Raw genomic sequence first — 18519 nt, forward strand, 5'->3', positions numbered from 1 at the left:
GGCGTCAGGCCCCAGCTCTATAGACATCAAAAGGGAAGATATAGAATATACTTACCGTAATTGCAGGTCGGGGACTTCGGGTCATCTTTCACCAATGATTTAGATTCTATAATTTCCCATCAACTTGTATTTTCTAAAATTCCTACCCATTGTGAGCCGGTAAGGGTGTGTCTGAGGTCAGCACTGTGAGTAGTTCAACACTGGCTGGCAAGCTAGGTATTTATGGCTGGAGGAGAAGCCACCATGGTGCTGGATGACAAAGCTGAGCTCCTCTTCCAGGACTGGCAGGTACTGTGTGCCCTCAGAACCATCCTCAAGTTTCCCCTGCTATGCTCTGACCTCCAAGGCTGCTTCCTGGGCTTCATCTAAACTGATCCTACTGATGTGTAGGTTAGGTACTTCCTTGAGTTGGACTTCCTACTGTTTCATATGAAACTTTGACCTATCTAATAAAAATAAGGATAATTAATATTGTCTTAGGGTTTCTGTTGTTGTAAAGAGACATTACAACCACAGCAACTATTATAAAGGAAAACATTCAATTGGGGTCTGGTTGGTACAGATCAGAGTCTACCTTCATCATGGCAGGAAGCGTAACGGCATGCAGAGTACCTGCTGCTGGAGAAGTAGCTGAGATGTCTCCTGAGAGGCTCTGCCAGACCATGACGAATACTGAGGCAGATGTTCACAGCCAACCACTGAACTGAGAACTGGGTCCCCAATGGAGGAATTAGAGAAAGGATTGAAGGAGCTGAAGTGGTTTGCAACTCCATAAGAACAACAATACCAACCAACCAGAGCTCCCAGGGACTAAACCATCATCCAAAGAGTGCACATGGAGGGACCCATGGCTCCAGCTGCACATGTAGCAGAGGATGGCCTTGTTGGGCATCAATGGGAAGAGAAGCCCTTGGTCCTGCCAAGGCTTGATGCCCTAGTGTAGGGGAATGTAGGGCAGGGAGGCAGGAAGGAGTGGGAGAGGGGGGCCTTATAGAAGCAGGGGAGAGGGATGGGATAGGGGTTTATGGAGGGAAAACCGGAAAAAGGGATAACATTTAAAATGCAAATAAAATATATCCAATAAAAAATAAAATAATTTTAAAATAAAGTAGCTGAGAGTTCTGCATCTGAATCAGCAGACAGCAGGGAGAGAGAGCCAACATGAGTTTGGCTTGAACATCCGAGATCTAAAAGGCCATCTTCAGTAACACACTTCCTTCTCCAAGGCCACACCCACTCCAAGGCCACACCTACTCTGAGGCCACACCCAATCCAAGGCCACACCCACTCCAAGTGTGCCCAATAGTGCCCCTCTCTATGATCCTGCCTATGTGGGTCATTTCCATTCAAACCACCAAAACTATGGCATAAATTCTTTTTAAGAATCAGGCACTCTGTTAAGGCAAATTCTCTGCACGAGTCCAATGATGACCATGGTCAGCTATCATAATCTTTATTTGGCAAAACTGAGCTTCAAATACATTTTAGGCAGCTTGTTGATTAACTGGCTGGGTTATAATTGAGCCAAAGTCTACATAACATTTACCTTCTATTCCATACACAATGTCTATGTAAAATAAGCACTCTGTCCTGCTGATATGAAATGTAGATAAAAGTTAAGTATATTAAAATTACAACTGTGTGATATGGGTTGCTCTCAATTATGCAATACAATTATAAAATATATGAATTAAATTAGGTGATCTTTAAAATTCAACACTGCAATTCTTTGGTTCAATGGGGCTTTGTTAGAACTTGAATCACAGATAAACTGTACTAAATAATTCTAACCCATTCATTTCCTTCCCTGTTTTCTTTTCAGTAGAATTTGTTGTTTGTTTTAGACTGGGTGCTTTAAGTGCGTAGAAAAATACAATCTTCAGCTACTTTCAGTTATTAACTATTTAAATATTCTTATTTTCCCTTCACAGTGCTGATGGTTGGACGCAGGGCCTCATTTGAAAATCAAGTTGCTCTTAAGCTTTTAAGCTCAATATAGAAGCCGTAGGTTCAACAGGCTTAGACATTTACAAGATTTAATTGTCCTAAAGCTCAGCTCTAATTGAAACCAAGTTGAATAAGTCGTTCTATACATTTTAATCTACCTTTCCTTCATTGCACTGAATCGCCTTATGTGCAAAATTCCTGCCAAGAAAACTTAAGAATATAGAACATAGAATTTTTTTAAAATTTCAATTGCCCCAAGACTTCTTATCAATTCAGTAGACCAAGAAGCTGGAGTCGTGGCTTATAGACAAAGAGCGTCTGCAAAGTCAGTCTCTGAACCCAACTTCCTGTACCCAAAGATGGAAAAAAAAAAGCCTAAATTTTCGGGTTTATAATTGTAGTGACTAGATCTTATTTAACATATAAACCTCTACAAAGATGACTAAATATGATTATTCATTTAGAATCAACATTACCATCCACTGTTGAATTCTCTTTAAGTGTGACGTATACCCTGAATCAACTAAACCGTGTCATCACAGCTGTTATAAGACATCACTAACATTAGACTCCAAAATTAGGTCTGGAAAGGTCTCACTTGTTCATCGGGAGCTGGAGAAGCATCATTCTGAAATAACACTCAGGACCCAGAGCCCATTCATGATGTCCAAGTGGAAGGAAAGCCTAGAAGGGTAGGACAGACCTAAGGATTAGACCAGAACAGTTCAGCAGGCTAAGGCAGAAACTCCCCAAGGTCTTTTGGGAACCCACAGACCTACGCAATAAAGCATAGTGAAATTAACTGAAATCCAGAGCGACAGTGCAGAGGACTACTTTACAGACCTGGAAGGCTGGATTTGCAGACGTCCTTTGTATGCACCGAAGCACCTCATTTTGTTACATTTTTAGATACGGGCAATGACACACAGCTCACCTGTTACATTGTAACAGGGTAGAGTCTGTGAATACGACTTCCTCACCGATCTGGATTCCCGCTTTATGTAGAAAGGGACCAGAGGCAGGGGCAGACTCTTTGGTGCATCTGTCCTTTCCCTTCCAGGCACTAGACAGCACTTTGTCTACAGAGGGCCTTCTGTGAGACCTTCATCCTGCTGGCTAAGAGGACAGGATTGATGGGTATGTGATCCGAGCAATCAATCACACATTGGAAAGGGATCCCACACTCAAAAGCAAGGTCTTGTTCCCTAGACATTACCGTTGAGGTGCCAGCGTCCTTCCTGCCTCAGCCTTCCATGAGCATAAATTAGGGGAATGAACTGCTGTTCCTAGTTTTCAAATACATTTTTATTACTATATATGGTATCATTTAGCGGTTTCATGCATTTATAAAATAAAGTGTGGTCATCTTCCATCTTTGCCTCTCATCTCTCATGTCCTCTTTCATTCCCATCTCCCACTGACACACACACACACACACACACACACACACATACACACACACACACACATATATATATGTGTGTGTATGTATGTATGTATATATATGTGTGTATGTGTGTGCGTGTGTGTGTATTCCTAGTGAATTTAATTAGAGTTGCTTGCCTTAGTGTTCATAGAGAGTTGTTTATTGGAGCAAGTGCCATTTATCAGTGGTGATCTCACTGAATAAATGATGCCCTCCTCCCACAAATGCAGCTAACTCGAAATAGTCTGTCCCTGACAGGGCTGGAGCCCTTAGAGCCCCTCCCCCTTCCACGATAAGAAACGTGACAGGCCCAGTCTTGTGCGTCCCAGTGAGTTAATGAGTTCAATATCTGCATCATGTCCTAAGATGTCTTTTTGGTACATACCCTCCCATCCTCTGGATCTTCTACAACGATTTCTGTCCTACGACGTCCTCTGAGCCTTGGAAGTGACAATACTGCTACTGAGTTTAGGGAGGGTCGTCCTACCAATCTTAACTCAGCGCTTTGTCCAATTCTGAGCATCTTCGTCGACCTCTGATGCTTCAGGAAGAGAATCCTCTGATAAGGGCTGGATGCAACGCCGACCTCTGATGTCAACCGAAGCCATGGAAGACTCAATATTAGTTGTTTTAAACAACAGAAGATCATTTCTGAATTCACAATTGATAGGACAAATTATGTAGCTTTTGAATGCCTTTGGATTGCTGCTTCTGCCGAGCGGGAGTCAAACTTACCTACAGAAGGCACCAACAAACATGCAACTGAGTGTGCTTGACTGTGTTGTGTAGTTATCGGTTCTGTAGTTATCCGTCCCAAGGTCTCACTCCGCAGAAGCCGATCCAGTGCGGAGCCAGACACACCAATTTTGACATTTAAAACAATATAAAACAAAGGATTAGACCAAAAAAACTGTATAATCCTGTTCTTGGGCTTCTAATAATCTGTCATGTCAAGAAATCAACTCAAAATCCGGTGGGACTCAAGTTAAGAGAATGTGAGTCTCCTGTTGTGGTAATTTTAAAATAACCACAAACCCTCACTAGCTGGCATCTGACGAGCCACAAAGCCTTAGTGGGGTAATTTATAAAACAAACTAACACTTATCAATTTCAATATCAATAAGTAAGCAACTGGTAAAACCAGGACTTTAGCCCAAAGTATATCGATCTGTCCAGCTCTCAGTCTGGAGCTTTAGACCTTCATTTATTAATAACTTGCTCAATAATATAAGTCTGTTATGTACCCTGGTACTACACACTTCTATTTTTAATAACCATCTTAACTTGTAAATATCAGCATTCTGTACTTGGAGTCAGTGACTAATTTTCACTATCTTAATTCCGAACCGTGGGTGAAAATCCCCTACGTGAATCGGGTGAACTCTGTACTCTGCCAACTAGAAAAGCTTGACTTGAGCACTAAATCTTTATACCATCTTCCACGACCGCCCCAGCGTCTTATTTTCACTCACCTTCCCTTGGCGTGTCACTGCCAAGCCTTGCATGCCCGCTTTGTGCATCCCGCCACTTCCAACTCAAGTCACCACATGAAAGAACACACCAAAATACTCTGATCCAACTGGTTGCCCACCCAGATAAGTCAAATAATTCTGTACAATTCCACCTCTTATAAAATATGCATCACAATCTTATCCATATAGAGAAACTTCCACATCTGCTTCCATGTTGCCTCCTCTTGAATCTCCCACTTTCTCCTCCTCCTCCTCTCTCCTTCCTAGACTTTTCCCCGCCTTCCTTTCCTTCTCATCCAATGATAGGCCTTATTGTATAATGACATCATCCTATATGACTGGAGACGGAAGGGTGGGAGAGGGGTTGGGCGGAGGGGGGTTGACGGGAGTATGCTACTCCTCTGTCAGGGCTCCTTATCTGTGGCTCTCTCTAGTGGTGGTGGGGGTTGCCTGGCTGTGTCGCTAACAGGAGCCCTGCTGAGTTGAATCTGGCTTCACACCTATGGCCATCCAGGAACACCATAGTGTTGCTACAGACGTGTCTAGACCCTTCGGTCACTGATATTCCACAGGAGTCCCTGCTCCTAGCTGGCCCTACCTGGTAGGTAGCCTGGTCTTGTGGAGACAATTTTTTTTCCCCAGCATGAAAATGGACAGATGGATGGAGCTTTTTTTCTTTTTTCTTTTTCTTTTTGTCTTTTTCAATTATATATGTTTATTATTTAAAACAATTTTTAAATTTAAATATTTTGATCACATCCTTCCCCTCCCCCCAGTCCTTCCAGATTCACTTTCATCCCTAATCACCCAGTTTTAAGTTCTTTCTCAAAAAACCAAAAACCTAATTGCATAGCAGAAACCCCCCAAAACAAAGAAAAATGATAAAGTAAAACGATATAAACAAACAAACTAACAAGCAACAACAAAAACACCGCCAAACTATAACCAAATAAAAGCACACAAAAAGTTTGTGTGTGTAGTTCAATTATGTGTTGGTGAGTTGAACATGAGACCCGTCCTTACCTGATTCTCTGGACTTCCTTGTTATCTGTTATTCTGACCTTCATTCTGTTCCCAACTTTGTTCATTTGGATCTTCTCTCTCCTCCTGTTAGTGCACTTGGATAAGAGTTTGTCAATCTTATTGATTTGCTCAAAGAACCAACTCTGTTTCACTTTTTCTATTGCTCTTGTTGTTCCTGATTTATTGATTTCAGCCCTGAGTTTGTTTCTCGCTGTCTATTTTTCGGAGTATGATTTCTTCTTTCTATTCTAAAGCTTTCAGACGTGCTGCTAAATTGCAAGGATGAGGTCTCTCTATTTTTCATATAGGCACATAATACTGTGAACTCTCTTCTTAGAACGGCTTTCGTTGTGTCCCATGAGTTTGGATATGCTGTGCCTTCATTTTCATTCACTCTACACAGTCTCGGATTTCTTCATTTCTCTAACCATTCTTTTTTATTCAGTAGAGAGTTGTTTAGCTCCATGAGTTTGGGGTTTTGCTGGGCATAGTGGTCTGCACTGGCGTTTGTGGTCTCTTAGTCTGAAACACATCTGTCCTAGCCTTTCTGGCTTTTAGGGTCTCTATTGATATTGATGTATTTGCTGTTTTTTTCCCCCATACAGCTTTTGGGGGAGTGGTGTGTTTTGTTTTGTCTTGTTTTATAGAGACAGGGATTGACAGTGTAGCCCTTGCTGTCTTAGAGCTTGCTCTGTAGACCAGGCTGGCCATGAACTCAGAGAGATCTGCCTGCCTCTGCCTCCCTAGTGCTGGGGTTAAAGGTGTGCACCACCACCACACAGTCCATAATCCCATATTTTATCAAGGGATTCGGGTTCCACAAATGCACTTATATATTACCATAAAACGTCTTTAATGATCAGTTTTTTGGGGTGCTCATTTCTGGTTTTGTTATAAATATTAATAATTTTTAATTATTTATTAATAATTAAAAGCTTGAAGCTCTTAATATTCTTTATTTGTTCTGTTCATTTAATGTTTTGATTATTATGTGCTGAGGGGATTTTCTGGTTCAGTCTATTAGGTGTTCCGAATGCTTCTTGTACTTTGATAGGTGTATCTTTAATTTTATTCAAAGCCTACTTTTAATGATGGTTCTTAAATGCTTTAGCCTTCCTTCTAACCCACCACCCACCAGAGATAGTGGAATAGAAAGGATACAGGGGGGAAGGGTTAGAAATGGTTCTTTGGAGCAAATCCCGTCTGTGTTGTCAGGAAAATCAACAGTTCGGTTACCAAGTCAGCAGTGGCAGCTTAATGCACTGCAAACGCTTGACAGGAATCCCAGCAGTCCTAGCCAGTAGTGTCGGGATAGCACTAGTGGTGGCATGACCCAGCAGAAACAGCCAAGCCTCCGCTGATCAGCATGAGTCAGCAGGACCAAAAGGAATGCCTGCCGGGAGAAGTTCTTGGCTGTGTTTCTCTCAACAAATGGAAGATCAGCGAAGACTGGAGGCGGATAAGCGTTGCAGAGCTAGCTCTGTAAGGAAGCCCCTCTCACAGTTCACTGAGTGCTAGTTACACTCCCTCCAAGCTCCACGTGTCCTCCACGGGTCTCCTCAGCGTGTGAGTTTGTACCTACTGGAATCACTTGAAACTGCAGCACACCGCCAGGTTTTTTCTGGTGTGTTTCTCTCTATGGAGTCCCGGCAAATGAAGGTCAATCGCACACTGTAAGGCGGACCAACACATGTGCGGCATGTATTAGTGAAGAATCCATCATGTCTCCTTTCATGTATGTTTTAGCAAAAAACATCCTTTTACCTGTGTCTTCTTCAGGAAAACACCCCTTCATGTGTTTGCCCCAGCAAAACACCTTTGACACAACTGACTTTCCAAAGAACTCGTAAGTTTCCACTTTAGATAGGCATCTTCTTCTATAGGTTGAGAAAGTTTTCTATCTATCACTCTGTTGAAAATATTTCCTGTGCATTTGGCCTGTATTTCTTCTCCTTCCTTAATCCTTATTTTAGAATCGGTCTCTAATCTCTCAGATTTCCTTGGATGTTTTGAACCAGGAGTTATTTTTAGATTTAACATTTTCTTTGATTTGTGCATTCATTTTTTTTTTCCTACCAGTGTCTGAGATTCTCTTTTTCATCTCTTGAATTCTGTTGGTGACGCTTGCCTCTGTGGATGCTGTTCAAGTTCCTATATTTTCATTCCCAGGTTTCCCTCGGTTTGGGTTTTCTTTATTAATTCTATTAGGGGCATCCAGACACTGCCTCACAGATCACATATGTCCCAGGTGGTCAGGACCGCCATGCAGACTCAGAAGCCGAACTGTGATGTAAGTCAAGATCCTATAGGGCTTTTAAAGCTGGAGATCTACAGTCACCGGTGCGGGAGTGAATCCACCAATCAGGACTTAGAGATTGGGGTTTTCCCGAATGAACATGTCTTTGTTGTGCACTTACCTTGCTCCCATCCGTTGGGTGTTCAACTGTGGCAGAGGAGTTGTCTTGTCTAACATTCATGTCTGAGCTTGCCAACCAGGACATCAATTTCCCACATCCACTTCTCTTCCTGCTGAGTAGGATGTCAGTTCCCAGAGATGTCTTGGAAACTTAAACTTTAGTCTACCCCTACTCAAAATGGAAGTCTTATTCTAAATGGGTGCAGGTGTCTCTCTTGTGTTGGGGTTCATCCCAGGGGCAGCTTATAAAGGTAAATACCATAAAAGCTCACACGCAGGTGTAGAAAGTGTGGGTCCCCAGTGAGTGTGTGCCTGAGCTGGAGGCTGGGACAAAGCCATGAGTGGGCGGCGGGGCGGGGGGGGGGGGGGAAATCTGTATGATGCACTGGAGATGTAGAAGCAGCCTGGGGCTGAGACTGAGGGTTGGACTTGGAGGAGCAGAGGGAGCTGTGAAGATCTGCAGTCAGTCCGTCTGCACCCTGCCCAGTGCGGCCTGTGAGTTCCCAGACAGTGCCTGCTGGACGGGGAAATGAATGGGGGAAGGGAGTTTAAGAGGGGGAGGTCCGTGGGATCGACCAGGTGGCTGCGGTGGACAGAGCTCAGGATGAAACTAGGGATCCGACCTGAAGGGAGGGACCTACCTCTCCCTCCGTAGGTCGGCCACCAGTCTGCCTTTCTGGCAGGGCGTGTGTGATGGAGTTGGAGGCTGCTTTCCCGGTTGGAGTTGGATAGAACTTTTAGAAGTATATTAATCTGCTGTGGAATAAAGCACGGAGAAGCGAACCTCCATCGCTGAATGTTGGTCACCTGCCACGAGGCTCAGTTCACCCAGGAAGGCATCTCCATCCCCCTCACCTGTGGTTCCTGACTGTCACTGTCACCAATCCTGCTCCCCGCAGGCCTGCTCTGGCTCGGCCGCACCCCGCGGGGGTCTGGGCGGGCGGAGCTGCGGAGGAGGGGCGGGCTAGAGCCCGGGACCCAGGCCTATGGCTGTAGGCAAGCCCCGGGTGTCCAGGGGGTGGGAGGGAAGAAGGGAGGGCGGCGCTCCGTGAAAGGCGCATTGATGCAGCGGGCTGCAGAGCTGGGCCAGCCGCTGAGCAGAGCCGGGCTCCTGCCGACCCCTTTACCTCCCGCACACCATGCACCCCCAAGGCCGCGCCGCCCCCCGACAGCTGCTGCTCGGCCTCTTCCTTGCGCCGCCGCTGCTGCTGCTGCAGTTGTCCGCGCCGTCCAGCGCCTCTGAGAACCCCAAGGTGAAACAAAAAGCGCTGATCCGGCAGAGGGAGGTGGTGGACCTGGTGAGTGTGAGAGTCTGTCCTCGGTGCTGGAGGAGAGGACCCAGCCGTGCTCGCACCGGGAGGGCGTCAATACAGTTGGGGGTGGTGCTGACCTTAGGGGTGAATGTTAGGTGCCTTGTGGGGTGGGGGATGGGAGGTGTGGGGGGGTGAGGATCTGAGGCACCCCTGAAGATCATAATGAGAGATCATCCTACAGATACAACGTGGGTCAGGTGGGATGTCCCCAATCCGAGTAGTCGCCCAGTAATTTCCGGCCCCAGGGGAGGCCACTGTTGGGAGAAGTGGAGAACGGTTGTGGCTGCAACCAGAATAGACCGAGCTATCCGGTTGATTTATTTGCACAGCGAGCCTGAGGAAGACCCTAGGCCAGCTGGTCACCTGGGCCAGGGCCAAGGCTGTGCAACGTGTCTTGTGTGAAGGCTAGTGGCCACGTCTGCCTGGAGGAGAGGCTAATAGCCCCCACAAAGCATTTGTCCAGCTTCGTGTAACTTGAAGATCGTGAATCACTTTGGGTCGTCTCTCTGGGAAATATGAACTGTAATTTACTCCTTGGAGGACCACAGCTTGGGCCAGGCTGGTTTGAAACCGGAAGGGGGAAATGAAGGGCCCCGTTAGGAGCCCTTCCAAAGACCCATTTTGCCTGATCTTTGTAAAGCCCGATGCGCCTTCAAGTCTGAACCTGTGACTTCCAGCCAGGAACGCTGTAATCGAACTAACGGGAGAGAAAGCGCTTCCAGGAAAACAAATATCCCAAGCGCTTTCTGAGAGGCTGATCTATGGGAAGTCTGTTTGCATTAAGCCTTTCCCTCACAAAGTCAACAAACCCAGCGGAGGGCAGAGAGTTTTTCTGTCCCATGCGAGAGCCAGCCATTGACAGATTTGTAGTCTTTGGCACATTATAAACGTCTATCCTTAAACCGATCTATATGGTTGTCAGACAGTGCGATACAGGGGGACTTTACTGGTTTTATTTTTTTAGGATTTGAATTTCTTCCACTGACATTCTAAGCTGAGCTAACAAACCAGGCTCCCTGACAGCTAGTTCTAAACTGGAATCAAAAGTCCTGGGGGGTGGGGTGGGGGTGGGGATTCCGGCTGTTTTACACATCAGTGGTGGGGTTTCTGTTGTTGTTTTACGCTCTGATATATAATTTTCCTCCATAAAAGCACACTATGTTGGGGCTACAGTTCTATTTTAAGCACATAAGTTGTTTGGAAAAAAAAATGTGCCACATGAATGTGGTCCATGTGCAGCTTGCATTTTATGAATGTGTAGTTAAGATACATAAAAGAGTCTTTTCCCCATAAAGCTAACCTCCCCCGCCCCCTAAGGATTTTACAGTACCTGTGGGTTCCCACAACTCTAACCCAACTTGGAAACGCATCCTGTGCAACCGGGCTCAGGTGCAGATTGGATTTGGTCTTGGTGACAGAAAAAGTCCACACAGTCATTAGGAAACTTTCCACGGATTCTATAAAGCGACTTTGTATAAGGCGCTTTCAAAGCACGCCTTTCACGCTGCCACTGAGTTCTGCCCCCTGGTGGCCAACACAGGAAATGGGGCGTTGGGAGAGGGAATTTGAGCTTTCCATTCACGGATTCATTTTGTTGACTTTCACTAATGATTCCAAATAGTCCCATTGGGACTAACATTTTAAGTTGAGAAAAGACAAACATACTCAACGTAGCCTCATTCCTGAGAGGAATTTAAAATCCATCGACTAGTACTAGAGGAATTTACAACAGTAAATGAAAACTTGGAATTTACTTGGAATTTTGAGAAGAATGTCGCCCTGTTTCTACGTGAACTAATTCGAGAATAGGTGCAGAAACTGAAACGAAGCTCCAAATATAACTACTGCAGTTCGGTGGTAGAGCACTTGCCAGATATGCATGAGGGTCTGAGTTCAAGTCCCATTAGTGCAAGGGGGATATGTGGGTACTCTCTGTCTCTTCCCCTCCCTCTGTCTGTCTGTCTGTCTGTCTGTCTGTCTCTCTCTCTCTCTCTCTGTCTCTCTCTCTCTCTGTCTCTCTCTCTCTCTCATGTGTGTGTGTGTGTGTGTGTGTGTGTGTGTGTGTGTGTGTTGAGATGTGGTCTCATGTATCCCAGGCTAGCCTCAAATCTGCTGTGTTGGGAGGATCCTGAACTCTGAATCCTCCTGCCTCTGCTCCCTAAGTGCAGGGATGTCAGGCATGTGCTACCAGTGGCTAACTTCTCGGCAATAATGTTTATTATCATCCTCACTTTATTTGTAGGGAAACAGGCACTGAAATGCCGAGTGAACAGCCTGGTCTCGCACATCTAAGAAGTATTAAAACACAATAAAAGGTTCTAGAGTCCATGCATGTAAACTCTACAACATACACAAATGAACAATGAAACCTCGAACAAAAGCACTTACAGGTGATCTGACAGATTATTACACACCTGTTGAGGACAGCTGTCACATAATTATTACACACCTGTTGAGGACAGCTGTCACATGATTATTACATACCTGTTGAGGACAGCTGGTCACATGATTATTACACACCTGTTGAGGACAGCTGGCCACATGATTATTACACACCTGTTGAGGACAGCTGGTCACATGATTATTACACACCTGTTGAGGACAGCTGGTCACATAATTATTACACACCTGTTGAGGACAGCTGGTCACATGATTATTACACACCTGTTGAGGACAGCTGGCCACATGATTATTACACACCTGTTGAGGACAGCTGGTCACATGATTATTACACACCTGTTGAGGACAGCTGGTCACATGAAACTGGGCCATAGACCCCTCTTTAGAATGGACTAGACAAATTCTACCCATTGTCTCCTCCTCTGCATAAAAATAGGGAGAGCGGAGGAGATGTACATACAACTTAGAGATGCTGCAATACAAGATGGTTATTGCTGCTAACGCTTTATTCCACAATCATTTCCCTAGCAATTAATCATAATCACTCAGAAGGGAAAAAAATCTGTATGGAAAGTATCTTCATTACATTATTTATAGCTAGCAAAAAGAGAAATAAGCAACCAAAAAATGAACATTAAGACTCTTGTATAGTAATGTATAAGTGCATTTATGGAACCAAATCCCCTGATAAAATATAGGATTACGGGCCTGGCAGCGATGGGGTACGTCTTTAATGCTAGCACTTGAGAGGCTGAGCAAGTTCCAGGACAGCCAGGGCTACAAGGGAAAAACCAAAACCCAAAAGAACAAACAAACAAGCAAGAATCAAAAACAAATAAAAAGAAAGGGATTATAGGTTAACACAGAATGTCAGGGTCCGGAGAGATTGTTCATCAGTTAAAGCACTGGCTGATTTTCTAGAAAGCCTGAATTCAATTCCCAGCCCCCACATGGCAGCTCATAACTGTCTGTCATTCCAGTTCCAAGGAGTTTGATCCCTACATCTCCACAAGGCAGGCATGCTACCAAACTCATAAAATAATAGCAAAATTTAAATGAAAAGGGATCAGAAGAGGTGAGCCTTGGAATGAATATACATATATATATTCAGAAGTAGAAATAAAAAGAAAATTAAAAATATTTTTTGCCTTTGGTTTGTATGAGTTTATGCGATAAAAAAAAAATGAAGACATGACAACGTTTTCTAAATACCCTTAAAATGAGTTCTCCATAACAATTCGTTAGAACATGGAGAAAGGGTTTAGAGGGATTTGATTGGTTGAAATAAACGCAGCTGTGGTCATTTGACTCTCACACACGGATCATGTTCGCATGACCGTACTCTTCCTTTACTTGTCTTGTGCTGGGCATCAAACCTTGAGCTGCACGCATGCCAAGCTCCACCACTGAACATCCCACGCCCGGTACTGAGTTTGCGTCCTAAGTAACAGTGCTTTCCCCTTCTCCTTTGGCTGCAGTATAATGGAATGTGCCTTCAAGGACCCGCGGGAGTTCCTGGTCGCGATGGGAACCCTGGGGCCAATGGCATTCCTGGTACACCTGGAATCCCAGGTCGGGATGGATTCAAAGGAGAGAAAGGGGAGTGCCTAAGAGAAAGCTTTGAGGAATCCTGGACCCCAAACTACAAGCAGTGTTCATGGAGTTCATTGAATTATGGCATAGATCTTGGAAAAATTGCGGTAAGTGAAGTGCAAGTTATAGTGAAGTTGAAGCAAAATCGAGTTTGCTTACGTCATTGCCAATTTTATTTTATTTGCTTTGTTAAACCAAAGGACTTAAATAAAAATATTCAGAATAGGTAATGTGTGACTGTTTACCTAAAATTAATGGGGAAAAATTGATAACGTTTCGGTTAATTTTATAAAGGCATTTCTAAGACAGATAATCACTATTTTATAAAGCAAACACAGAAAGTATAGCGTTTTTTTTTTTTTTTTTTTTTTTTTTTTTTTTTTTTTTTTCAGACTAGACAGGAACCGGCATTGAATTTTATGATAAAGTAACTTTAAGTTGATCTAACACTGTAGCTTCAGACCTAAAAATAGAAGGTGAGCTTTAAATTTACCACGTGACGGGGATCCCAGCTACGGGAAGTTCTCAGCTTAAGCCCGCTAAAGTTAAGAGAATTGAAGTCGATTGCATTTAAAATAGTGAAACGGTGACTGTGTAACATCTGTGTACAGAGAAGCTCGCAGAATAGCATGCCAGGAAGGCGGTTTGATGAATGATCAGGGACTGATGGAGTGGTCCAGTGACCTGGATGTAGCTGAGTGGGCGTGGGCGCAGCCTCGCTTGGGTCAGGGCCTGGGCTGGGTGCCATTGGCAAGGCCAGTGGGATGGGAAAAGCCGAGAAAGTCTGTGCTGTTTCCATCTCGTCTTTTGATGACCAACTCTGTTCCTGTCTCCTTAGCTATAGTTTAGTGCTTCACGAGTCTTCTTACCACGACCACCCGGAAAACAGAAGTTTATCCTCATAGAACTCTAAGGTTGTCAGATGTAAGATGTCACCGTCCCCGTTTTTCATCTCGACCTTTTCTGCTCGATTTTAAAAGTTCAAGAATGTCTTGATTCCACGTGACAGGTTTTTCATCTAGCCACCGCATTTTGGAATACTTTCTCTCTTTCTATGTGATTTATTTTTTAGGTGTTTTATTTGAATGGCGCCTGTTATTTCAACATCTGACACTGGTGGACTGCTTTCTTATTTACAGATGTTCAGCAGAAGTTGCCATTCCCCCCCCCCCAAAACGTGTCCCTTTTTAGTTCCTGCATTATTAAGACGCCATGATTGTTAGCAGTGGTTATAATGAACAGAGAAACGTTCTGCAAGGAAGACATTGTAGGCAGCCACTGTTCAGATTTTCGTGGAGATGAGCGAGAGGGAAGAAAACAAGGCTAGATCTTACTTTTGTGTGCTGTTGCTCAAAAGAAAGGTCTAGCCTGGTATGGTGACTCAGGCCTGTAAGCTCAGTATTTAAGAAGTAGAGACCTGGAGTTAAAGGCCATCCTGGTCTACATGACAATTTTTGAGGTCATCTTGGGCTATTGGAAACACTGAGTAAAACAGCAACAACAATGAATGCTCTACAGTACCAGGTTCCTGAAGGCAGGGCGTCCTTTGTGTTGACTTCTGTATCCAAGTGTCTAACATAGACTTGATATTTATTGTTTTACTTTAAAAAATTTTAAAGATTTATTTATTATGTATAAGTACTCTGTAGCTGTCTTCAGACACACCAGAAGAGGGCATCGGATCCCATTACAGATGGTTGTGAGCCACCATGTGGTTGCTGGGATTTGAACTCAGGACCGCTGGAAGAGCAGTCAGTGCTCTAACCACTGAGCCATCTCTCCAGTCCCCTACTGTTTTTCAATAGGGAAAAAAAAAAGGTATATAGATTTGTTAGCCAAAAGTACTGAAGACTAGCTGATTTTGAGGAAGTACACGTAGTTAAATAAAACCATCTAAGAAAGCCAGAAATTGATTGTCTTGGTTTTTGTATCAATCTTATAAATAATCTCTACCCCTCTATAAAACCTAAGCTTGTTATAGACGAGGGACGAAGGCAGGTAAAACCCACAGCGCATTTTCGGTCTCTTATTTCACTCTCTCCTACGCCCTCCCCTCCAGTTTCTCCTCTATCCCCCTCACTCCACCCATCTCCCCGCCCACTTCATGTTCTTGCTTTAACACTCCACCAAGTCCGCTCAGTGCGGTCTAGGTGTGTGGGTGGAGCGTAGGAAGCCTCTCAGGGGGCCTCATCTCTGAAGAAAACAGACACTGTCTCCCTAGCAGCCATCAGTTACCCACAGTTCCACAGCTAGGGGTGGGGCTTCATGGGCTCCTCCGCATCCGGTGCTGGGATGTTGGTTAGGTTGATTTTGTGCAGGCCCTGCGCGTGTAACCTGCTGTGAGTTCACGTGTGCCATGGCCCTGTCATGTCTGTCAAATTCTGTTTCATTGCTGGTGTCTATTAGCTCAGCCCCCAACCCCCATTCTTTAAACATTGACCAGATGGGTCTCTGTATTAATCTCTGTCAACTGCTAAAGGAAGGTTCTGCGATGAAGGTCGAAGAAATGTATTAATTTACAATGTATCAAAAAAGGAACCTTAGGGGCCAGTTTATTACTATGTCCTTAATAGTATTAGTTCCCCTCGGGGACCTTAGGCATGGTCAGATATGGATTTTGGGTCCAGTTAACTAAATCTGGCATGAGTTTCATCTTCTGGTAGAACTGGTTTTCACCCCATCGTTAAATAGTTGGTTACTCCCTAACGTGTGAACCACTATTGCTCAATCGGCTCCACTGCGATTACGCTTTTCCTTCACTGAACCTTCCAGCACTATGAAAGCTAACCAGTTAGGACGAATCTTCTATGTCAGTGACAGCTTAGTTCTTCATGTTCTGTGACTGAAGTATGTGTTATCATCGGACATAGGAGTATTACTCAGCTGTAAAGAAAAGGGAGATTATGACAGTCCCAGGTAAATGTGTGTGTGTGTGGGGGGGAGCTGACAGTAATCATTTTGAATGAGGTTCCCCAGGTGAAGGAAGATTGAGAAAGGAGTATGTTCTCTCTCGTGCGTGGCTGCCAGCTTTGAATCGTTAGATATGCATATTTAAATTAGGGTATATTCACAGAAGCTATAAAGTTAGTAAGGAGCCATTCAAGGGATGGGTGGATGCAGGTATTACGGAGGAGGAATGGGAAGACAGGAATAGGTTAGACGGGAGGGCAGAGAGGGGAGGATGTCTGAGCCAGAATAACTAACACTAAAGACCTTCGAAAAGAGCCATGTGGAAGCCCACTACAGCAGAAGCTTCCTAAAATCTGCAAATGTATAAAAGGAGCGCAAATGGTGTATCCCTACACACCGTAGACTACCAAATAAAAAAATACCAGATATAGAGCACCTCTTTTTGAGTTATTGGTCAGTGGAGTCTCAAAGACTTCCCCCAAATTTCAGACTGTGGCTACTGTTCTGGGTTAGCGTCGGGGCTGATGGTTGAAGTAACTTTTTAATTAAAGTGAGAAATAAAACGTCTGGCTGTTTTTCGGCCCTGGCAGGAGTGTACGTTTACAAAGATGCGTTCCAACAGCGCTCTGAGAGTTCTGTTCAGTGGCTCGCTTCGGCTCAAATGCAGAAACGCTTGCTGTCAGCGCTGGTATTTTACGTTTAATGGAGCTGAATGTTCAGGACCTCTTCCCATCGAAGCCATCATCTACCTGGACCAAGGAAGCCCTGAGTTAAATTCAACTATTAATATCCATCGTACTTCCTCTGGTATGTATAATAGCAGCATTGCTGAAAGGGCCTCAGATCTGGACTTCCACTGTTATACTGGGTAACTAGCCCGTTATAAGTAAACCTCTAGCAAGTTCATAGTATACGACTCTCTATCCTGGAGTTCATGTAACTGGTGGAAGGAAAGGACCAACTCTTGTAATCAGCTCTCCTCTAATCTTCACAAGTGCACTGTGGCATGAGTGTATCTACACCTACATATTCACACTAGAAAGATGATAGGTAGGTCGATAATAGATAGATAGATAGATTGATTGATTGAATGATTGATAGATTGATAGATAGGCAGGTTGATAGATAGATAGATAGATAGGTTGATAGATGATAGATAGATAAATAGATAGGTTGAGAGATAGATAGGTTGATAGATACATAGATATATAGGTTGATAGGTAGGTACATAGATAGATAGGTTGATAGATACATATATAGATAGGTTAATAGATAGATAGATAGATAGATAGATAGATAGATAGATAGATAGATGTATTTTTTGCCAAAAATAAGAATCTATATAAAGTGGATTCACACGTTGAAGGGATGGTATAAGATAAGCTAGAATTTCTTTTACTCGTATAAAAGTCCTATCCTGGATTTGAATAACATGAGGTTAAGGGACCAGTGTTAAAAAGGACTTTCTTTAGAAGACTTGCATATCTTGATAAGGCTCCGGTTTGGGTCTATTCCAAAGTTGGGAATTCTTGAAAGTTGAAAGTGTAGGCTTCCCATACGGTTGGGTAAATTGTCTTCGGCTTTAAGTAACTAGAACACATTTTGGTTTGGGAAGACTGCCTGTTGAGGTAATAGCATAGTGGTTATGTAAATGCCTTCGAAAATGTCTACGTATTAACTAAGAAAAAGGAGAGCTTCACTATGAAATCATCAGGTACTAGAATTTCTAATTAGCTTTACATTAAACAGAGTTAGAGTCTGATTTTTCTATAGTAAATGCAAAATGGGTAATTTTGCGTTGTGTCCTTGAGTTGTGCCTGGCTCTGTTTCGCAGTGGAAGGGCTCTGTGAAGGAATCGGTGCTGGATTGGTGGATGTGGCCATCTGGGTCGGCACATGTTCAGACTACCCCAAAGGAGATGCTTCTACCGGATGGAACTCCGTGTCCCGCATCATCATTGAAGAGCTACCAAAATAAAGCCAGTGAAGCTTTCATTCCCTGCCTCATTTGCTTTTTAAA

The 18519-nt window shown here is 43.9% G+C and overlaps 1 protein-coding gene across 2 annotated transcripts; it reads left to right on the forward strand.

The window, feature by feature from the left end:
* Nucleotides 1-9423: 9423 nt before the first annotated feature.
* CTHRC1 (collagen triple helix repeat containing 1) lies at nt 9424-18519 on the forward strand (the record flags this gene model as incomplete). 2 transcript variants are annotated; one of them, XM_080909456.1, is made up of 4 exons in its annotated part: nt 9424-9582; nt 13476-13697; nt 17091-17307; nt 18335-18519. In XM_080909456.1, the coding sequence occupies 4 exons, from the start codon at nt 9424-9426 to the stop codon at nt 18475-18477; spliced, it is 741 nt and encodes a 246-aa protein (XP_080765582.1). In that variant the 3' UTR covers nt 18478-18519. The 2 variants fall into 2 exon arrangements, with proteins under 2 accessions (XP_080765582.1, XP_080765583.1); XM_080909457.1 differs by lacking the exon at nt 13476-13697.

Source organism: Micromys minutus (genome assembly GCF_963924665.1).
Source record: "Micromys minutus genome assembly, chromosome: 33".
NCBI lineage: Eukaryota > Metazoa > Chordata > Mammalia > Rodentia > Muridae > Micromys > Micromys minutus.